Source organism: Sarcophilus harrisii, chromosome 2 (assembly GCF_902635505.1).
Source record: "Sarcophilus harrisii chromosome 2, mSarHar1.11, whole genome shotgun sequence".
Taxonomy (NCBI): domain Eukaryota; kingdom Metazoa; phylum Chordata; class Mammalia; order Dasyuromorphia; family Dasyuridae; genus Sarcophilus; species Sarcophilus harrisii.
Genome location: NC_045427.1, coordinates 246710077 through 246731429, shown reverse-complemented (window position 1 = coordinate 246731429; position 21353 = coordinate 246710077). Strand labels below are relative to the sequence as shown.

The window sequence follows — 21353 nt, the reverse complement described above, 5'->3', positions numbered from 1 at the left end:
AGAAAAATGAATAAAGGAGAGTGACTAGCAACTGATTTCCATTTCTGTAATGATCAAAAGTAGAAAAAAAGGCTTTGACTGAAGAAGGAAAGATTTAGACTAAATGCAAATAAATGCTTTTTGATGGTTTAAGATATTCAAGTCCTCCCAGTGTAGAACCTAATGTGGAATCACTTTAAGATGGAAGAGATGCCCTTTTTTCTGTCTTTGATTTAGTGAGAACTTGAGAAGCAATTTCAAGGAAAATATTATGGGCGAAGATGGTTCAATGAGAATTAATCTGTTTTTTTCTACTCTGAAATCTCATAACAACTGGGCCAGTGTCAAACCTATGACCGTGGAGTCCTGGCTCTCCCAGCAGAATTTCACTATGACTCTGTCCCTTTTTTTGCAGGAGTGCTACAGGGGAAGCCTGGCATGAGATCATGTTGTCATGTCTTAGTGACCGTCCCTGTGATCCTGAAACCAAACTAAAAGATGAATGTGGGAGTGACTTTGCTTACTTTTACTTCGTCTCCTTCATTTTCCTCTGCTCCTTTCTGGTAAGTAGGGGTCACTACATGTCTCTCCTTATCCCCATCCCCCCCCTTGGCACCTTGAAGCACTCTTCAATTCTGATTCCCCAGACAAACTTTGTAGTTCAGCCTCCTTCTACTCTCCATGTATCTCCTGCTGGTTTCTAATTAGGGTTCATGTCACATTACCAGACAGTTCCATTCTAAAAGCCTTTATTACCCTGGTGATCAAACCCTTTAATCCCAGAAGCAATCATTTGGTAATTAACTCATTGTGAAAGATTTTCTTTCTCTTGTGGAAAGAACCTCAAGCTTTAATTACTAATTGTCTGCCAAACTTCAGGGTGAACCGGGGTCCTTTACCCATTAGGAGTCGGGTTGGGGCTTTGGAGGGGCTTGAGGACACCCACAGACTGTCTTGTTTTCTTTTACCCTGCCGGAATAGTTTGTCACTTTTTCTAATAACTTATTAGTGACACATGAATCTTTTTATCTTCATTCCACAAGTCTTAAGAACTTGGAATCTTTAATTATGGCAAGTTCATCTTAGTAGATTGTCCAAAACAATGCAGATTCTCACAGGTCTTTGAAGACTTGAGTATAAATGCACCCAGGATTAAAAAGATTCACTGCTCATTTGGGTAGAGTCTGGATTTGTGGTTTCATCAGTGCATGGAATTCTGGGATGCTGATAAACAATCTCAATCTTATCAAGTTTCCTAGAATCTTGAAAGATTAAGTGACTTGCTAGTGGTCACACATCTACTGTGGCAGAGGTCGGATTCTAATCTAGGATTTCTAACTTCAAAGCCAATTTTCTATCTGCCATATCATGTTACTTTTCAGGCTGGTCATGTTGGGAGCATTTTAGTTCAAAGACAAATACATAAGCCATTTTTCAAAATGCAGTTTGGGTCAATCTATAATTCCTTTGTATTAGATACTTCAGCTTTATCATCTTGAATAGACGATCATACCTATTTCAGTCAGGTACATATATACAGAAGAGAGATAAACAGAGCTAAAGATAGTGAGGATAGAGAGAACCTTGACAATGTATGACTTCTTGGTCAGCTCAGTAGCAAATAGAATTTCTAAGCCTCAGAGTTACTTTGGAATGAATGATCTTAATATTTTGGAAGATAGCTCTTGACAAACCTTTCACCAGATTGCATCTCATTGCCTGTGGCCTGGAAGATCATAGAGAGAAATCCCAAATTAATATCATGATTGGCAAGTTCACTCTTGATATAATGGGACCAAGGTTCTTACTGTGTTACTGTGATCTACCTTTGCTAGACTTAGGAAAATCTGTACCCCCTCCATTTTTCCCTGCCAAGAATTGTTTGGTTTATTTAGACTGCAGAATGAGCCACCATTAAAGTGGTCACTAACTAATTGTTTATCCCTCTATTTCACTGTGCCCAAATATTTTAAACCCTGAAGTGCTTTCCATTTATTCATCTAAATGCTTTTGTTTTTAAGGGTTTCTGTCAAATTACCCTTGCTTAATTAATCACAGGTTACCTTTGATATCTTCAAGTCTGATATTTTGCCCTATAATTGCCTAATTTAGGGGCATCTTTGTAGATTTGTTAATGATACAAATGTCACCTGCCCTGCAGAACACTCAAGCTCACTAGTGAAAATAGACCCATGGTGTGGGCAGAATGTACCACTATAACTCACCTTCCTTTCCAGTTACCTTCTATCAGTTTCCTCTCCAGGTCCTTAGAGTTAGAATGAAGAGCAGGGGGAGTCAGAGTTTAATGAGGGGAAGACCAACGAAACAATGAGGTCTAGTCAAACAAATGCTGGATTTGGTGTCAGAGAACCTGGGTTAGTAATGAAAGAAGCAACGAGGGCAACCGACTCTATCATTTGGAGCCTCAGTTTCCTCATCTGTAATTTGAGGGACTTAAATTAGATAACCTTTAAGTCTCATTCCAGCTATGTTCCCATGACTAGCAGAAAGATTATGGAATAGAAAATGAGGAGCAGAATTGAAAGGAAATATGTGTATAGATCCCGGCTTCAAAACTCAAGTTCAGGGCTTTCTCTAGGATTATATAAAAGTAACTGAAAGCTATTTCTAGTACAGTCTTATACAGGCCTTCAGGACAGTGGCCAGGGTGTCTTATATTAGTGTCTAGGGACAGATCAGCTCAATGAATATCTCTTGGTATCCTAAAGAAGCTGGAGTAGAAGAAAGAACTATACAAGGCTTTATAGAAGGTTTTAGCAGAGGTATAGGTGGAGAGTCTAAGGTGAGTAAAAAGTTGCTGTTTAGACAGATTAATTCCCATAACTCTGGAAGGAGAGAATGTATAGTTTGTGATGGTAAAACAAATAGCTGTTAAACTGAATTGGATTTTGTGTTCTTGTCACCTTTAGGCTATAATAATAATCTTTGTGCTTGAAAAATTCAAACAGCAATGAGGGACACCTAAAGGAATGATGAGCTTCTAACATGCTCTTTTCTAGCTTCGAAATGCTTGAAAACCATATTGTCTTCTCTTCTTTCCTGCAGATGCTGAATCTCTTTGTGGCAGTGATTATGGATAATTTTGAGTACCTGACTCGAGACTCTTCCATCCTAGGACCTCATCACCTGGACGAATTTATTCGGGTCTGGGCTGAATATGACCCAGCTGCATGGTACGTATAAGCTCTGTATGTTCCCAGTGCTGTGGAGATCCCTGGAGGAGACAGTCCCACAGCCCCTGCTCCCTTTATTCATGGTGCTCAGAAAAGGGATTGCTTAGCACTATCATGAAAAAAGCAAGGCTCCTCTTTCCCAAAGGGAATATGATTGAATACTATTCCAAAAGGTGTACCTCTTCCCCTTGGGCATGATCCCACTTAAACTCTGATGGTCATTCTGTCTTCAGTTGCAGAAAAAAAATAAACAGTTTTGGGAATTAGTTTACAGGTACTATGCCCTTTGCAACTCTTGGGGAGTGCTCTAATGCTTATAGACAGTCTTTATGATGTTTTGGTATAATCTGCATCTATCTACAAAAGGAGGTTTCTATTGATGGTGGAAATGTGTTCACATGCTAGTGGCAGAGAAATCCAATATTGAAAAATCATTGCAAGACATGGGGTTCTGGGCATACTTGCTAGGCTACCTTGTCACCAAGTTCTAATGCCCTTGTGGAAATCATAAAGAATTTGATTTCTGAGTGCTGTGGACATGAAGAATATTCTCAGGTGAAGTGAAACAATAAAATTTGCCTTCCTTAGTCACTCACCCAAGAGACCTCTATCATCTTCATGAACGTAATTGATAGAAAATCCAGGTTATCCCAGAATAGATAGTCCCTGTGGCACACCTTCATTTTTGCCTTCAGAAATTTCCCTTCAGTGACACTGGGAAACCATCTATTGTTTGAAATGGAAGGATTTACAATATTGTATAAAACTAGATGGTCAGTTAGCCTATCATATTCCTCTGAAGGCAAGCAGAAGTTACTGTATTACTATGAGGTGAATAGTTGGACATTAAGTAAGCTGTATTCTCAAGATCCTTTTCTAACTCATTTACAATATGGGAGATTCCAAATAAACAAATACCCTAATCACAGCAGTTGGGGTCTCCGTAATTATTAGAGAAGAAAAAATTATATGGATTCATTCATGCATCAAGTATTTTCGAATGCTTACCTTGTGCAAAGTAGGGATTATGAAAATTAGAGTTTGGCTCTAGGCTTCTTTGTTGGGTGAATATTTCCCATAGAGCCTCAGTGCACAAACCTGGTAAGAACTGAAAGAGAGATGCATTCCTTTGGGTCAAGGTGCCAATGTTGCCATTGGCCCTTCCCTGAGTTCTCTCTGCCTTCCATCCCCTCCTGTCTCTGCTCCCTTGCATGGCTGTATTCAGCACTAGTCTATTCTCCAAAGGAGCCCAGCATTTTAAGAAAGAATTTGTTCTTCTACCAAAGGCAGAACTTCCTCCTTAGGGAGAAAACTTCCCAGGGAGGAATGTCCTGAATTTGCTTCCCGGCAGGCACTGATCCCCGGGAACAGCTGGCCTGACCTCTTGTCTAAAAAACTGGAAGGCCTCACACTTTGTCACCCCGATGAATGTCACATCAGAAATGTCACTCTCGGAGAAGGGGATATCAACCACTTGCCCCAAATCTCAGTATCTCTGGCAGTCTGAGCAGTACCAGAATCTGGAGATCAGACCTGATGTTGAGTGCAGTCATGTCGTAGTTATTCCTTTATTCCTCCAACTTTGTTTATCTGGGTTTTTTTTTTTTTTACAACATTCCAAAAAACTTTAGCAGTGAGACAAGGGGCTGTCATGACCAAACCAGTGTGGGTTTGGATCAGACAAGCTTTGGAAGATTCAGGAAGGCTCTTTGGCCCCTGACATCATCAGTAGAGAGGATGGAACTGAGGTGTCAGAGCTCGTCATTCTGCCAGTAAAGAAGGCAGGGTTTACTTGGAAATGCCCAGGTTTTTTCTCATGTTTTTTTTTTTCTTTTTACCTGTGTAGCCTCCATGCGTAATAATAGTAATAATAAATAATTAACATTCCTAAATAAAAAAATACCTCTTAGAAGGAGACCAGTATGGCAGATCCCCAAAGAGATGGGTGTGTCCTTAGCTCAGCTGACTTCAGGTCAAAACTGTGCTCAAAAGACTCAGCATTAGATTGAGAGAAACTAAATGACAAAGTGACCTGTCTTCATGTTTGGAGCGACTCTGTTAGCAATCAATTTCATAGACCAAGGCTTAATAATCATAATAACTCATATAAAGTACTTCATATTCATTATATCATTCACTCCTCACAAAACCACTGTGAAGTAAGTACTTCAGGTATTATTATTCCTATTTTATAGATGGGAAAACTAAGGCTGGGAGTTGTTAGGTGACTTTTTTATGGTCACAAAACTATTAAATATCAGAGGGTGGGATTTGAATTCAGATTTTCTTAACTTCAAGCTCAGCATTATTAGCCCTATTCCATGCTGCCTCTTTAGGCTTCCTAAGCAAAGTGCTGTAGGTCTCTAGAGAGTTGTGAGGGCAGAGACTTTTTTGCCCTAAATTATCCAGGCACTTTTTGCAATTATTTGGTCTGTTTTCCAGGGGATACCTTGTTATGGGAAAACAAGACCCCACTATGATGGTTTTCTGAAACTTGGATTAAAGGGCAATCTCATGTCAGAGAGAGGAAAGGGAAGAAAGAAAAAAAAGCTCCAATGCTTACTGAAAGTCAGATGCAAAAAGTCAGCCACAAGTCAGCCAAGGTGAGGATACCCAGGGCTACAGCAACAATTACGGGAACTGGGCCTTCTTTCAGTCACTTCCAGGCAGCTCCCTTCCAAGAATGAGAGGTTCAGGCATTCATTTCAGCAGATATTTATTGAGAACCTGGCCAGAGCAACTAAACTGATCAGATGTGAGTCCAGAAAGGCCAAGACTGAGATTGGAGGTTACTGAATTCTGGGGAGAGGGGAAGCTAAACAGGAACTTGTTCCCCCAGTCCTGGGTGCTAGAATGAGGACCTTCCCTTGGGGGAGAAGGAAGCGGTTGTAGGACTGGACATAGAAGACTGAAAGCTCTTTTACTCAAAAAGGCGTTGTACAAGTGAAAAGTAGGTGACACTTCATGAGTAGCCATTAGGTCCTTACTTAGGTCATTTTCTTTAATGCTGAATCCCACGTGGGATATTAAGGGAGACTGGGGATAGCTGAAACTGCCTCTAATATCTTAATACGCAAAGCTGCCTCCTTGTCTGACAATGGCCGGCCCAGGGAGAAGGCGCTCTCCCAGCTTTCAGGACCATGGACGTAGGCATCTTCCTTTCTTGGGTCTTACCTCGTTTTCCCCTCGTTCTTGTGAAGGAACCGCAAAATAAGAAAAGGGTTTTTTTTAAACTTTCAAAGTAGCCATGGAGAAAAATGTCCTCTCAATGGGTGGGAGGGGAAAAGAGGCTTCAGAAGCACAAGTCCGGCAGGGGAGGAGCCAGGATGTTTTCCTCCTCCAACCTCCCAAACTGAGGTCCCGGGGGACGGCCGGTCGCCCAGAAGGGGACAGACGGTCAGGGCTGACTCCTGGTCCCTGACAGGTGGTGCTGGGAAGGCTCGGGGCTGGGAGCGAGCCCGCCCGCGGCCTGGCCCTCCCCTCCCCCCGGGTCCAGGCAGGGGGAGGTGCCCCCCAGAGCCCAGCAGCCTCCCAGGAGCCCACCTTCTCGTGGGGGAGGGGAAGGGGAAGGGCGGGTCTTCGTGCCTTTGTTGTTGTAACATGTGACGTTTCCTTTCTAGTTGCCGGATTCATTATAAGGATATGTACAGTTTGTTGCGTTGTATTGCGCCACCCGTTGGCTTAGGAAAGAACTGCCCTCGTAGGTTGGCCTACAAGGTTTGCAACTTCAGAGAATCCATCCAGCATAATTTCTTTCCTACCCGAAATGCCAACAGTAGACAAAGTAACCGTGATGTGTCTGACCCCCTGCCTGAGACAGGAATGACTGACACCTCCCTCTTTCTCTCCGCTCCCGTCCCGCCCTCTCCCCCCGCAATCTAACCTCCGGACGCTTTGTTTTCCCCATCTAATCTCCCCTCCCAGCTGGCTGGGGACAGGCAGCCTTATGAGACAGCGCACCAGAAAGCTGCTGCAGGGTGTGGAGGGAGAGGCTGCGCAGGAAGGAGCCTGGCCGAGGAGAGCGGGCCTTGGTTCTCCGGGCGCGGGGACCCAGGAGAAGAAGACACTGATCCCCCTGCTCCCCCCGCCCCCTTCTCCCACGCACAGACCCGCGCCCCAGAGGGTCCTGCAGCTGGGGAAGCCCGCGCACCCGTACCCACGTAACTGTGAGGCTCCCGCCCCGGTTCGCTGAAGGGCTTATCCCCTCCCGGACCTCGGGGCTTAGGGAGGCTATCATTCTCGGAAGACCCAAGCATGAGAAAAGAGAGATGAACAGAGCAGAACACTGACCCGGGAAGACCAGATCAAAGCCAGGGCTTTGGGGTCGGAAGCCAAACTCTAGTCAAAGGGCTTGGGGTGGGGCAACCCGCGCAATGTCCCCTCTGAGCTCTCCGGAGACGGGCGGGTGGGCTGTGTGAGCCTGAGGGCAGCGTGAGACGCCTTCCCTCTCTGCCCCCACAGAGGGCAGCGTGAGGTCCCCTCCCTCCCTCTCCGCCCCCACTGAGGGCAGCGTGAGATCCCCTCCCTCTCCGACCCCCCCCCCCGACGGCAGCGTGAGGTCCGCTCCCTCTCCGCCCCCCCCCCCCGTGGGCAGCGTGAGGTCCCCTCCCTCTCCCCCCGAGGGCAGCGTGAGGTCCCCTCCCTCCCTCTCCGCCCCCACTGAGGGCAGCGTGAGGGTCCCCTCCCTCTCCGCCCCCCCCCCCGTGGGCAGCGTGAGGTCCGCTCCTCTCCGCCCCCGTGGGCGCGTGAGGTCCGCTCCCTCTCCGCCCCCGTGGGCAGCGTGAGGTCCCCTCCTCTCCGCCCCCGAGGGCAGCGTGAGGTCCTCTCTCTGCCCCCGAGGGCAGCGTGAGGTCCCTCCTCTCTGCCCCCCAGGGCAGCGTGAGGGTCCCTTCCTCTCTGCCCCCCCGAGGGCAGCGTGAGGTCCCCTTCCTCTGCCCCGAGGGCAGCGTGAGGGTCCCTTCCTCTCTGCCCCCGAGGGCAGCGTGAGGTCCCTTCCTCTCTGCCCCCCCGAGGGGCAGCGTGAGGTCCCTTCCTCTCTGCCGCCCCTGAGGGCGGCGTGGAGATCCTTCCTCTGCCCCCTGAGGGCAGCGTGAGGTCCCCCCCGTCCCTCTCCGCTCCCCCTGAGGGCAGCGTGGGCGCCTTCCCTCTCTGCCCCCACAGAGGGCAGCGTGAGGTCCCCTCCCTCTCCGCCCCCACTGAGGGCACCGTGAGATCCCTCCTCTCCGCCCCCCGTAGGCAGCGTGAGGTCCCCTCCCTCTCTGCCCCCCCCCCCAGGGCAGCGTGAGGTCCCCTCCCTCTCTACCCCCTCCGCACAGAGAGTCCTCCGCGGATCCTGCCTGGAGGCAGCCCTCTTCTGGCCCTGGCGGAGGCGGGAGGCATCCAGGGCGTGGTCAGAGATCAGAAGTCAGAGGTGTAACGGTGTGGCCACCTGCCTCTCAGAGCAGTAAGGCCTTTGCTGGAACATGAGAAAGATAGAAAGACCCCCCGCAAATGCAGTGTCTCCGCAGTCATCGTAGCTGTCTCTTGCAAGCAGAGAGACCCAGAGTTAGACGGCCCAGAACCTCTAAAGCTAAGGCTTGCATGGGCCGAAGCAGGCAGGATGTTATCGGAGCTCTGTGGCCCAGACAAATGGCAAGAAATCAAGAGGAGGTGGTCAAGTCAAGCTGGCTTCTCTCCTCCTAGGCCGACAGAGCACGCTCCGTGCTGAGACTCAGTCCTCCCTGTCAGCCCTGGGAGAGAGCAGTCCCATTTACTTGTAATCTTACCGGGCCTTAATTGTAAGTGAGCACAAGCCTGCTCTCTGGGTCAGACTCTCCTGGGTCCTGCTGAGATACCTTCTCTGCCCTAGGATACAGTCCCTGCCCGCCACTTCTTGAGTTACAAGGTTCTACCATAGGGGCTAATGTTCCCTTTGCAAGATCCATTAGGTCTCTGGTCCCAAAGAAGGTACTTGTGTTGGCCTTGGACACAGAGCTCTCCCTGTGAATGAACATTCCAGAGTAACTCCACTTTCCCATTTCATTTGTGTTTTACAGAAGGATTTTTCTTCTTTTCTCCCTTTTTCCTTTTTTAGCCTTTAACCTAAATTGGAAGGAAATCTTGACCACAAAAAGGAAGTATTGGCTATGATTCTATGAGTCAGAGCTTTGTCTGTCCCATAACTCTGTCTACCAGCTTTCCCTGGCATGGTGAATACAAAGGTTTTTGGATTTGGCATTTTTAAATTATTTTTTTTTAAAAATCAAAATAAGAAAATAAAATTAAAAAGCCAACCTAGCCCACCCCTCCCTCATCCCTTTCCATGTCCATTACCTTAGACATCAATCATCCCGTCCACTGCTGCAGGGATTAGAGCATCAAGGTGTAACTTCGACCTAGGGATCTCTCTGCAGACCAGGACAATAGGGGTCAGGGCTGGGGGAGGAGGGCACTAAGAAAGGGGATAAAAAAATAAAGCAGAGAAATCCCTCATTTTACCTACTTTTAATTTTTTTATGTTTTTAATGGAAACATTTGATTAACTGGATCTGTTTTCTTGTCTGCTTCTTCCCATTCCTCTCCTCCCCCCATCCCTTCCCTCCCTTCCTAACCTCTGTGCTGCCCTCCTGCCGCTGATGTCCCCTCCCTGCGGTGCCTCTGCCTCTTTCTGATTGGTTCCCAGTGGGCGCATCAGTTACAGTGACATGTTTGAGATGCTGAAACACATGTCCCCACCCCTCGGCCTGGGAAAGAAATGCCCTGCTCGAGTTGCCTATAAGGTAGACCTCTTCTCCCTCCTCTCCCCCTCCACCTCCCCACTCCCTCCTTGGAAAGCTTCTTGTGCTGGGGCTAGGATTGGGGCAGCCTGCTTCCCAGTGTCCGCACATTTAGCGTGCACTTCCTGGGCCACCATCATCTCCTGGGACCAGAGTCGGCCCCTGAGGCATTTCCTGACCCATCTGGGGATCTGTGGTGTGTCCATCTGTCTGTCTCTTTGGCTGTATTTGCACCCAGCTCTATCATTGTCTCTGTATCTTTCTGCTTTCTTCCGAATCTATTTGGGAGAAACCCTTAGCACACACTTGCCCCAAAGAGAAATCTCACCTCTTGCCTGGAAGTCTAGCCTGCCAAAGGCTATAACCGAACTTGAGTGACTAGGGAAGGAGATGGCGACTTACCATGTCTCTCCTTTTTGACTCCTTTGCTGGGCACAAGTGTGATATTCCAATTACTCTGGGGCTCCAAAACAAAAATGAAATCCTTAACAAAGTACCTGGGAGAAATGACCATTTCTGCTATATCATGGGAGTGGTGGAGGCAGCAGGGTTGGAGATTTACCTGCAACTGACTCCCAAATGTGGGGGTCATGGGCCTTCACCCCCACCTCCCTGCCCCCTCTGTCTTCCAAACCCCTCCTCCCTCCCAAATGGCCAAAGCCAAGTCTGCACAAAGCTCTGCACCTCTCTGTGGATAAGTGAAGACATGCACACTTATCCTGGGTGTTTCTTGTGCATGTATACCAAATCCTACATTTCCACAGGCCACTACATCCGACTGTTAAGTCACCTAAATCCAAGCCCTTCTATTGGGCTCCTGTGAACCCACAAACCCTTTTAGAGTCTCCTTTTATTTTCCAGGTCAGTAGAGGGATAAGAATATAGTAAGTGACCTTGCAAATCTCTTAGTAAATCTGTGGGTCCAAACCTGTTGGTAGAGGGTACACTTCCTGGCCTCTGGAATTTCTAACTGAGACTGGCCACTTGACTGACTTAGAGTAGCGTTTGTCTAGAAAACCTACAAACTTCATTCTCGCGCCACAGAAATACAATCCTGGGCTGAGACAAAGAGCAGGAAGACTTGTGTTTGAAGATTCCTGGATGGGTTGTCTTTTTCGGTAGGGAGTGAGAGACCTAACTGTGTGGGGCAGGCTTATGTGTTTCTTCTTGCTTGCTGCCCTAGCATGTCCTCAGCCTTGTAATATGGAAAGGCCCTGCCTCCAGCCCCACGGCGCAGGATGACCATCTTAGACTTTTCTTTGAGGTCTTTGCTTTTACCTTCCTGATACAGAAAATAGAAAAAAAAAAAAAATCCCTCAAAACAAATAGGCTTAAGTAGCTGAGGCGAGGTATGAAGGCTTATCAGGGGCTTGAAGGAAAAGTCATTCCTTGATCTTCCTTGATCACTCTTGTGAAGCACAGTGATCTCTGGCTGCTAGGTTGTGCTGTGGATAGAATTTCCAGCCTGGAGTGAGGATGACCTGAATTCAAATACAGCCTTAAACACGAGCTGTGTGACTCTAGGCAAGTCACTTAAACTCTGCCTCAGTTACCTCAACCATAAAATTGGACCTTCCAAGGCTTTTGAGAGGATTAAGTGAAATATTTATTTAACATTTAATAATAATAATTTATAATTATATTATTTTTATAAAATTATATAGATAATTGTTTATAATAATAAGTGTTTCCTTCCTTGCTTTCCTCTGGAAGGCAGAGCTGAACCTGCCCTGGAGCACAGCTTTCCCAGAGGGAGGCCTTTCAGAATATTCCTGCAGATTGAGTTTGTGCTCCATCCTTTCTGTGACTGTAGCTCCTCCCTACCCCATGTTTATGATAGATCCCAGAAGCTCCACTTTCCTCTGAGTGACTTTGGCCCTTCAGTTTAGAAATGAGACCCTATCCCGAGCAGGAATGCTGTTCATGCCAGCAAACTCCCCAAGGGCAGCTCCTGGGCTCCAGTTTGAGTTAGACCATTCCCAGCAAGCTCCAGGTGCCCATCCCACCTGCTTGTTCAGAGTGAACCCCAATCAGGGGCCCAGCCCTGCAGTTGTCCCTGCTTTCCTGGATGAGTTGGTGGGCCTGGCCTGGTACTTATGAGCTCACCCTGACAGCCTCTGTCCTCTGGGCTAACGATTGCTTCACCTCAGCCCCAGCCTCGCTCCAGCCCTTCCTTTCTTGGGTGCCAGGTATGATGCTCAGGCCTTCCCAGCCCCCCACTCCCCAGCCCACTTCCCGTCCTCCCTCTGTAAACTCGAGTGAATCTGTAACCAGCCTCCCTGCCCATAGTCCTGAGCTCTGAGGCTGTTCTGGACTGGGGAACCAAGTCAGGGTTTAGGCTCTGCCTCTTGTCTGCTCTTTCTCACCTCCTGGCCAAGGCTTCGGCCCTCCTGCCTTCTTCCATCTTTAACGACTCTTCTCCCTCTGCCAGCCTGCGTTGCCCCCCCGTACTGCACCTCTGTCCTATGTGTCTCTGTGTTGACTCCTTGTGTCTCTGGTGACTGTCTCAGTGCGGCTTGTGTGGGGGTTCTGGTACCTCAGCAGCCTCCCCCCAGGAGGCCGATGCTTCGGACCCCCCTCCTCAGCTAGTCAGAGCCAGGCCCTGCGGCAGAGTTGGCGTGCATGCATCTTGGTGCTTGGATTGTAATGCCTGCATGTGAGTGTCTTTAACCTCATTCAGAAGCAGGAGAGCTCCATCCATGTGAGGAGACCAGCCATAGAAAGGCAGGGAAAATGGGAAAGAGAAGGGAAGGACTTTTAGCAGATCACCAATACCACAGCCTCGCAGACAAGTACTAGCTGGGAGCAGCCCTTACCTTCCTGTGGAGGCTCATCATTGTCCCTGAAATCTGGGTCCGGAGCCCAACCAAGAGAGGGAGGAGCTGGTGGCAAAGCTATTTTTTCAGGGGCCAGGTTTAGCCTTCCTTAGGTATAGGAACTGAGCCTGTTTCTGAGGAGACGATGAAAGATGGGAAGCTTTTCTCCAGTCACTCTGGTAAGGAGGATCTTACTGGTTATTTCCCGAAAGGGTGGGATGGAGAGAGTCACAAAATTCTTGATTTTCCAGCATTGCTATTGAGAAAAATTGTCTGACCCTGGAATATGTAGCTTATCATAGCAGATGAATTAACTAGAATTTCTGACAGAAACAGTGTTGATAGAAATACATTTTATCTGACTAATATTCTTTTGGGGGAAACATTTTTAATAGATAATCTAGTTATTTCAGTGATTAGTGTGTTTTTCAAGTGATAATGCCCTTTATTCTTTGCTAGTTAGGTTTTTAACATTCCTGTTAAAGCTTCCATGATATGCTTAGCTTAAGAATTTGGGAAACATTGTGGATTAGTCAGGAAAAGCTTAACAATCAGAACAGAAACTGGTTATAATCCTAATCATAGGAGGTTGGAGCTGAAAGAGACCTTAGAACTCATTCACTCTAACTCCCAGATTTTATGAAGGAGGAAACTGAGGCTCAGAGTGCAATAATTTGGCCCAAGGTCACACAATGAATTGGTAGCAGAGCCAAGACCAAGAATTGATCTTCTAACTCCCAGTTCAGGACTGTCTGTATTGGAAGATGTTGTTAGGGAGTCTCATTGGATTTCATCCTTTTATTTGGTGTTTTCAGCCCATTACCTTGCACCATAAAAAGCATGCCCTTATAGCCTTATTATATATTAGTTTCCTATATGTTTCTAGGTTATGCAGTGGATAGAGTTCTGGATCTGGAATCAAGAAGACTGGGGTTCACAACTGGTCTGAGATAATTACTAGCTGTGTGACTCTGGGCAAATCATTTAACTTCTCCTGCTTCTACTACTTCATCTGTAAAATGGAGATAATAATAGCACCTGCCCAGGGTTTTATAAAATGAGATAATATTTGTGAAGTGCTTTGCAAACCTTAAGAGCTATGTAAATGCTAATAATTACTTGTGCACTTATCAGTGGAGCCAAACAGCGCTTCTCTCTATGCCTCGTACTTGACAATCTATCTTCTCAATACTTTTGCACCAGGTTGTCTCTCCCACACCTGGAATGTATTTCTTCCTCACATATTCCATCTACAACCCCAAGTTTCCTTAAAAGATCAGCTCAGACACCACCTATTTGAGCCTTTTCTAATTCCTCCAGTTTTGAATGCCTCTTCTTTAAAAAAAACAAAAACAAAAACAAAAAGCCCAAACCAAACCTCATAATTGTATTTTGTATAAAAAGAGAGAGAGAGAGAGAGAGAGAGAGAGAGAGAGAGAGAGAGAGAGAGAGAGAGAGAGAGAGAGAGAGAGAGAGAGACATGGAGAGATATAGTCTTGAACTTTTATGATAATTCTATCAGCTAGACTTTGGAGAAGGGTATGCCAGAACTTCTGTAAAGGCTCCTTTTGCACCTTATTATGTCCTTGTTAACTGATCTGTGGCTGCTGCAGATACTTCCTCACCCCAAAATAGCAGGACACCAGCAAATTCTCTTGTGCTTTTCCCCTGCTAGCCTTTCCAAAATGACCAAAGTGAAGGTGCCATAGGAACCCTGAATGTATTGGTTTTCTCCCAGTGATCTGCTACCCACCTGTCCCAGAGATATAGGCCCACCAAGGCCCTGATTCCAAGGGGAAAGAATCCACCCTTGCTTGCTGCATGGAAACCAGTGTTGTAGGTGACAGAAAATAAGTTCCCTGAGAAGACATTGGCTTTTAGCAATCTAGGAAGTTAAGCTATTCACTGTCAGCAAGGACATCAGGCCGAACCTTCATTCCCCAGCCTTGAGAGAATCTCAAATAAAAAATCAGTGGCCAGTACTTAGACTCAGGGATCTCCTGAAGGTTCACTTCATTGAGTTCTGAAGAAGAGGAGGCAGAACAAAGAACAGTTGCATGATGTTCTGGTACCAAATCTGTTCTGCAGTAGGTACATGATCTTGAGTGAATTTCTTGTCTCTGAGCCCCAGTTTTCCCCTCTACAGAAGAGGGGGTTAAACTAATTGAATTCTAAACCCTCTTCCAGCTCTGACCACTATGAGAAGTGTAAGCCTCAACCAAGGACTTTTCTCCAGACCACTTTAATGACCACCCTTTGTCTTCAAGTTCCCATTCTACTAGCCACCATCAATCAAACATTTATTAAATGCTTATCATGTGCTAGCTACTGTGCTTGGTGGAGGGATCTAAAGACACATGAAAGTTCTTGCTCCCAGGTAGCTTGCAGTCTAATAAGAGCTCACGTATACATACAGAAATGTAGAGATATAAGAGAGAGGGAGAGAGAGAGATGTATGGCTTGGGGCAGGGCACTAGCAAATGAAGGAATCAGGCAAGGTTTCCCAAAAAAAGGTGATATTTAAATGAATTCTTAAAGGAAACTAGCTATTCTGAGAGATAAGATGAGAAAAATGATTCAAAACCCAGGCTTTGGGGCTTTGGCTTAGTGGGTTGGAGTAATATATTGAACTCTAATTCTCATACATTCAATAGTCTTATCAATCACCCCTAATTTATTCCTCTGGAAAGGTAATCAAGAAGAGAAGAAAGAGAGAGTTACTGTGTGAGACTGATTTCTGACTAAAGTACATTTCTGGATGATCTAGAAGTAGAATACAGGGCTACCTCCCTATAGGTCTGAGCCTAGAGTAATATGACTAAAATGGACAAGCAGACAGAGCATTTATTAAGCATTTATTGTGTACCAAGAACTAAGAAATAAGGAAGTCTGCAAGATGATAGAATTCAGGGAAATACTTATCTGAGGCAATGAGAGGGTAGGATAGAAAAACGAGGACCCAAAAACAGCCCCCTTTTTTTCTTTCCTCATCTCAGGCACATACAGTCTGTAGCCAGATACTGAGGTGGGAGAAAGTCTCTTCGGTATGGTTTGAGGAAGGCCAAAGGGAGTGGGGCATATAGTAAGCAACAGTTGATGGGATATAATGGATATAATGTAATATAAACAGTAATGGATGGTTTATGGGCTTTAGTCCCAGGGTCCCAGAGGATGAGTTTTGACTTTCAAGAGCTAGTGAAGTTATATATAAAATTGTCACCTTCACACAAAAGAATAAACCCCTCAAGATTTTATTGGGTGACTGTTTCTAGGTAGTAATGGAGCCCTAAATGGCTGATTCCAACCCTGTCAAAAGAGAAGACCCCAGCCATATTCTGACATCCCACACTCTGATTCTTCTGCTTTTTCCTTCCAACAACAGCCATCATAGCTGAAGAATGACTGCCAGACTCCTTTCCCTTTCTGATTAGCAGAGAGCTCCCTCTGTCTGTGCAGATGAGGGCAGAGGAGGGGGAGAGGGGAAAAGACACCCAGGTAAGCTTGGGAATCCACTTCACCTGCACTGATGGTACCTACAATGACAAAGAATCCTCCTCAGCCTGTATCTCACCTGAGAGTTTCATGGGTACAGGCTTCAGGGCAGGTGCAGGTGCAGAACCTAAAGGCCAGCCTCACAAGGGAGAAGAGAGCCTTTATTTCTCCTAGCTTGGGGTGCCCGCCAGTCCTAGCCCAGTGATTGTTCTTCCTGACTGGCAACATGGCTTCTTGACCTGGAGACAAGGGCTAGGGATCAAGAGGGGGAGCTGGGGGCCTCTACAGCCCCTCTTCATTGGTAAGAAGGTAGATGTGGATATGGGAAAGAGAATGGCAGAGGAAATTCATCTAGAGAGTTTGTGGAAATTGAGAGCCGGCCATAAGGCTTCAGCCAACCCCGAGCCCTCCAGCTGGCACAGCCAGGTTATGTTTGCCAGGCTTTTTCAGTAGGCAGCTGCTGTTGGCTCCCTTAGAGGCTTCTGTAAAGGCTCCAGGAAATGTCCACAAAGCAGAATAGATGCCAGAGGAAAATATCCCATGCAACTCTTAAAGCCATATTCCAGTGGGAATGCCAGGCCCCCTGTCAGCTCCTGGCCCACCCCAGGATGGAGCTCTCCTGATGGAAGTTAGGACTCATCTGCTTATTCTTCACGCCCATGCATCTTCTGTCTCTTTCCATCCCTAACCTTCTCTCTCTCACTGAAGTGGGACTCCTCCAACCTCCTGCAGTAAGTTAACCATTGGATTGCACTGAATATTAACTGTCTGTGTTCTAACCTTTTGTGCGCTGAGAGGCCGGGGCCTGTTGCCTGGGGACCCCCTATTGAATACACTAAATTGGAACTTTGCCAGCATTTCATATTGGGTCCGACTATTTGGGACACAGATTACTTTCCTAGCCCTTGTGGGGAGGGGGCAGCCAACTCTGGCATCTGCTCCCTCACCCCGCGGGGTAAAACACTTGAGTCAGGGCAATATCCTATAACTGTAGCTGCTGCCTGCCTTTTCTCAGACTGACCCCAGATCATGAATACAATGAGTTATTGTGGGGCCAGACATTTCTGTGGCCTTCCCCAAGCATGTCTCCGCTGGAAAGGATCCTTCCTTTGAGCACTAAATGGGATAGACTAAGGTGGGGACTATGGGTTAGGGCAGTAGCAAAAATGGCAGAGAGAATGGAACAGAAACTGGGTTAAAGTGGTTCCCTTTCTACATGTCTCAGTCCTTTCTTCTGCTCAGCTCTCCCACTCTGAATGGTAAACTGCTGGTTCGAAGTTCTGCTTTCCAAAATGGTAAGTCCCTTTAAGGCATTCTGCCATGAAGGAACCTGGAAAGGGAGTCCAGGACTCATCACTCTGGCCTGACTCTGTACTTCCTTCCAGGTCGTTTCCAGGGATCAGCCAAGGGGATTATCCAGATTAGCTATATCAGAGGACAAGGTTCCTAAGGGACCCGACCACTTGCCGTGCAACTGCTGGCCCAGCCACCGAGCTGAGATAGTGGGATAGTGGGACAGCGTGGGAAAGATTTCTCAGGCCACTAAGACTCCTTTGCAGCTAGCCATCTCACTCCCTGGTGATGGGGAGGAAGACTTTAAAATGAGCTTGTATTTGCAGAAAGGCTCAGGGTCCAACCCCTCATGGTTGGGGAGCCTGCCCTCCTCTCACCAAGCTAAAGCCTGGCAGTTTCCCCAGGTTCCAAACATGCCCATTGGTTTGGGGATTAGCGTTCCTCTCTGGGCTGTGGATGGGCTTCTCACGGTAACCTAGGAGAGGCAACTCAAGGCTCAGTTCACTGTGTTAGCGGCCTCCACTAGGCCGTGTCTTTGGGAAAGGTATCAAATCCTTGGTTAGTAAAAGTTTCTTTGATGATTACCATTGACCCAAGGATCCCAAGGGTCAGTTCTCATTCCTCCTTTAGATTAGCAGCTAGCTGGCTCCTGCCTAACAGAGGGATAGACCTCAAGACATAGGTCTCCTTTCATTTTGTGAGTTTCTCATATTCCAATAATGGTCTGGGATCCCAGCATGGCCAGAGCTTGTCCTGGATTTAGGGTGAAGAGGAGCAGGTCCTATTCTCCCAGAAGTCCCAAATGTCCCTAACTTAGATTAAGGCTTTGCCTTTTTTCTTTATCTATGACTTAGATTTTAGCCTAAAGTTCAAAACTTGAAATACTAGATCGAGCTAGAATGGGGGAGAAGGAATCACTGGGGGCTCTATTGGAATTAAGCAAATGTACTTCTGCACCCCACCCCTCCCCAACACACAAATAAGGTACCCCACAAACCTAGGCAATGAGCAGGCTACCTGACCAAAGCTCCTTTAGGAGTACATTGTGGAAACTCAGATGCCTGAGCTTTAGCACCTTCTTCTGGAACCTGGAAAGAACAATGAATATCTTCCCAAGAACTGCTATTAAAAGGGATCTCTCTAACCCTTCTTTCTTTCTTCTTCCACATAGAGGTGAAGTTGAAGTTAGGAGGCCCAGGTTCTAGTCCCAGCTCTTCAACTAACTTACTTGTCCCTTAAGTTAAAATCTTTGGACTCATTTCTTCATCTGTAAAATGAAGGGATGTAATTAGTTTGAATATCCCTCCCGGGTTTTAAATCTGCAGTTCTGCATCAGTTATCTGCCCTGGGATTCAGGGAAAACCTTCCCAGTTTTTCCCTTTTGATATATAAGCAATGGAAACTCTCTGAGACTCCCGGCTGCCCTCTGGAATTGGGACGCCCACGTCAGGATTGGCTGCCTTCCTCCCTGCTCCCTGCCACTCTTCAAACTCTCCACTTGCTTGTTCATAGCCAGAGACATCAGATAACCATAGATAAAGATCTGGGAGTGATCTGAAGGGCCATTAAGTCAGACTCATTTCTCAGATGAAGAAATTTTGAAAAGAGAACTGCCCCAGGATAATAAATTGTCAGCATCAGGGCTTCTGATTCAGATCCAGAGCTTATTCTTTTCACTGTATCACTCTTGACTCCCAAACAGGCCATTTCAAAACCTGACAGGTTCCAGCAACTAGGAGGGAAGCCAGTCCTTCCAACACAAAAGAGGTTTTCTCTTTTGGAAAAGACAGTGACAAGCTGGAGCGGATCACTAAGATGGCGGAGGGACTGGAAACCATATCTTCCAAAGATCAGTTGTATTATTCTGTAGAACAATGCATTTGTAGAGGGTCACCATATTCACTTTTCAGTATTTGAAAGGCTCTAATTGTTTGGAAGCTCTTATAAGAGGGACAAGCGAATTCTGCTTGGTTGGCCCTAATAGGGCAGAATTAAAAACAGCTGATGAAAGTTGCAAAAAAGCAGTTTTTGATACAAAGGGAAACTTCCAAACTATTAGAGATCTCTATAAGTGGCATGGGCTGACTCCTAAGGTGATCACAGCTCTTAAGCAGAAACTTGTTGGGAATTAGAGAAAGGATTCCTGCTTCTGATTCCTATTGGATTCTGTGATCTCTGACATCCCTTTCAGCCGAGATTCTGCGACTTCCTGAAGGGATTGGGAAATCAGCGAGCTCCCATGCCTGGATCACTTCCCTTGATCTCTCTACAAATGGTAGTCTGTATCTTTTCTATCCAGGACAGACCTTTCTGAAGCCTGAGGACCCAAGGAAGGAGTCACAACTGGGAGGGCTAACAGGCAGTTTGGGAACTTTGGGCATTAAAGGTGCAGGGAGCAAAAGCAGATATTTGGGGAAGATTCTCTTGAGCAACAACTCCCAGAAGCTCTGGAAGGGGAGATAAGGGACCTTGAGATCCAGCTGTGGAATCTCCACATTTGATAGACCTGCCGGGAGCCAGGGAATGTAGGTAGCTTGGAGAACCACATGGTCCTGTTGTTATAGAGGACCCTGGGACAAACTGAGAGTTAAGACCTTTTGTCTTCCTGTGTGAACTGCCTGGAAACCTTTTTTCTTCTGCTTGTGGAGAAATGAGCCAAGATATTGAATAACTAGTTGTATAATCAAGGAGAGAGACACACAGGAAGACTGTAGGGATGAGGCAAGCCTGGCTAGCCCAAGCTTAGGACACAAGAGACTTCAGGAAGAGAGATGTGTCTAGCTCCCCTGCCACTGCCAGCCCCCATAAAGGGCAGGGACATCCTGCCCAGCCTGGGGCCTCAGGCTCTTTGCAAAGTGGCCGTTCAGAACTAGCAGCAGAACTAGTCTGCAGTGGAGGGAGACCAGGGCATGGGTACTTGATGCCCAAGGCAGACTTCTGCCAAAGGACAGAAGGCTGACCAGCATTGAACTTGGGGGATGGAAGGTGCAACTGAGGCAGCAGAGATCTGGTCTGTTCCTGGGGGAAGGACATTTCCAATAGGGAGCCTCTCATCCTTGGGTGAGAAAAAGTCAAAGGAGGCCAGACTTGGTTTGATCCTTGGGTTTCTGAGGCTGGCTTTGAGGGGGATTATGAATGCTGGCAAACCTCCCCCTTTCTATGAGCTCAGCCCATGTCCTACCCTCCCGGGAGAGGAGAGCAGGCCACAAGCGCACCAAAGCTTAACCTTTCCTAAGCCTTCAAGCCAGCAGTCGGGAGGGGGCGGGTCAGACAGGAGGGTGGCTGGCAGGCCCAGCTCCTCTCCTGACCCACCGTTGGGTCTCTCCCCAGCGCCTGGTGCGAATGAACATGCCCATCTCCAATGAGGACATGACTGTGCACTTCACTTCCACCTTGATGGCCCTCATCCGGACGGCTCTGGACATCAAGCTTGCACCAGGTGAGGGGCCAAGAGGGCTGACAGCCTGAGCGGGACTGAAGTCAGGGGCTGGGCAGGAGCTACACATATCTACCCCCATTCTGGCAACAAGCAGGGCCTGAGGAGAGCACTGAGTCGTGCACTCCAAACCTGGAGTCGCTGACAAAAATTAACGGTCACTTTGTTCTCCAGGGAGAACGTCGTTAGCCAAGCATTATGTTTAACCCTGTGAGAAGCGCAAAGTTCAGCTAATTCTGAGTTCTCTCCAGTACAGTTCTTGTGAGCTAAAGGAACTATGGCCTTAGGAATAATCATAATACACAGGATTCTGAATTGTGCTAGGGAAGTACAGGACAGAACACAGTATGAGATTTGAGCTGGGGAGAAGCTGTCTCTGGCAGGTCGG

At 47.0% G+C, this 21353-nt stretch overlaps 1 protein-coding gene across 18 annotated transcripts in view; it reads left to right on the top strand.

Moving 5' to 3' along the window:
- Nucleotides 1–21353, top strand: part of CACNA1B (calcium voltage-gated channel subunit alpha1 B) — a 249141-nt gene that overhangs the window by 209383 nt on the left and 18405 nt on the right. For all 18 annotated transcript variants that reach the window (XM_031951863.1, XM_031951860.1, XM_031951861.1 and 15 more), the window contains 4 exons: nucleotides 395–542; nucleotides 3046–3173; nucleotides 9835–9931; nucleotides 20860–20968. In XM_031951863.1, coding sequence (XP_031807723.1) covers nucleotides 395–542; nucleotides 3046–3173; nucleotides 9835–9931; nucleotides 20860–20968 — 482 coding nt within the window. The remainder of the gene's footprint in view (nucleotides 1–394; nucleotides 543–3045; nucleotides 3174–9834; nucleotides 9932–20859; nucleotides 20969–21353) is intronic.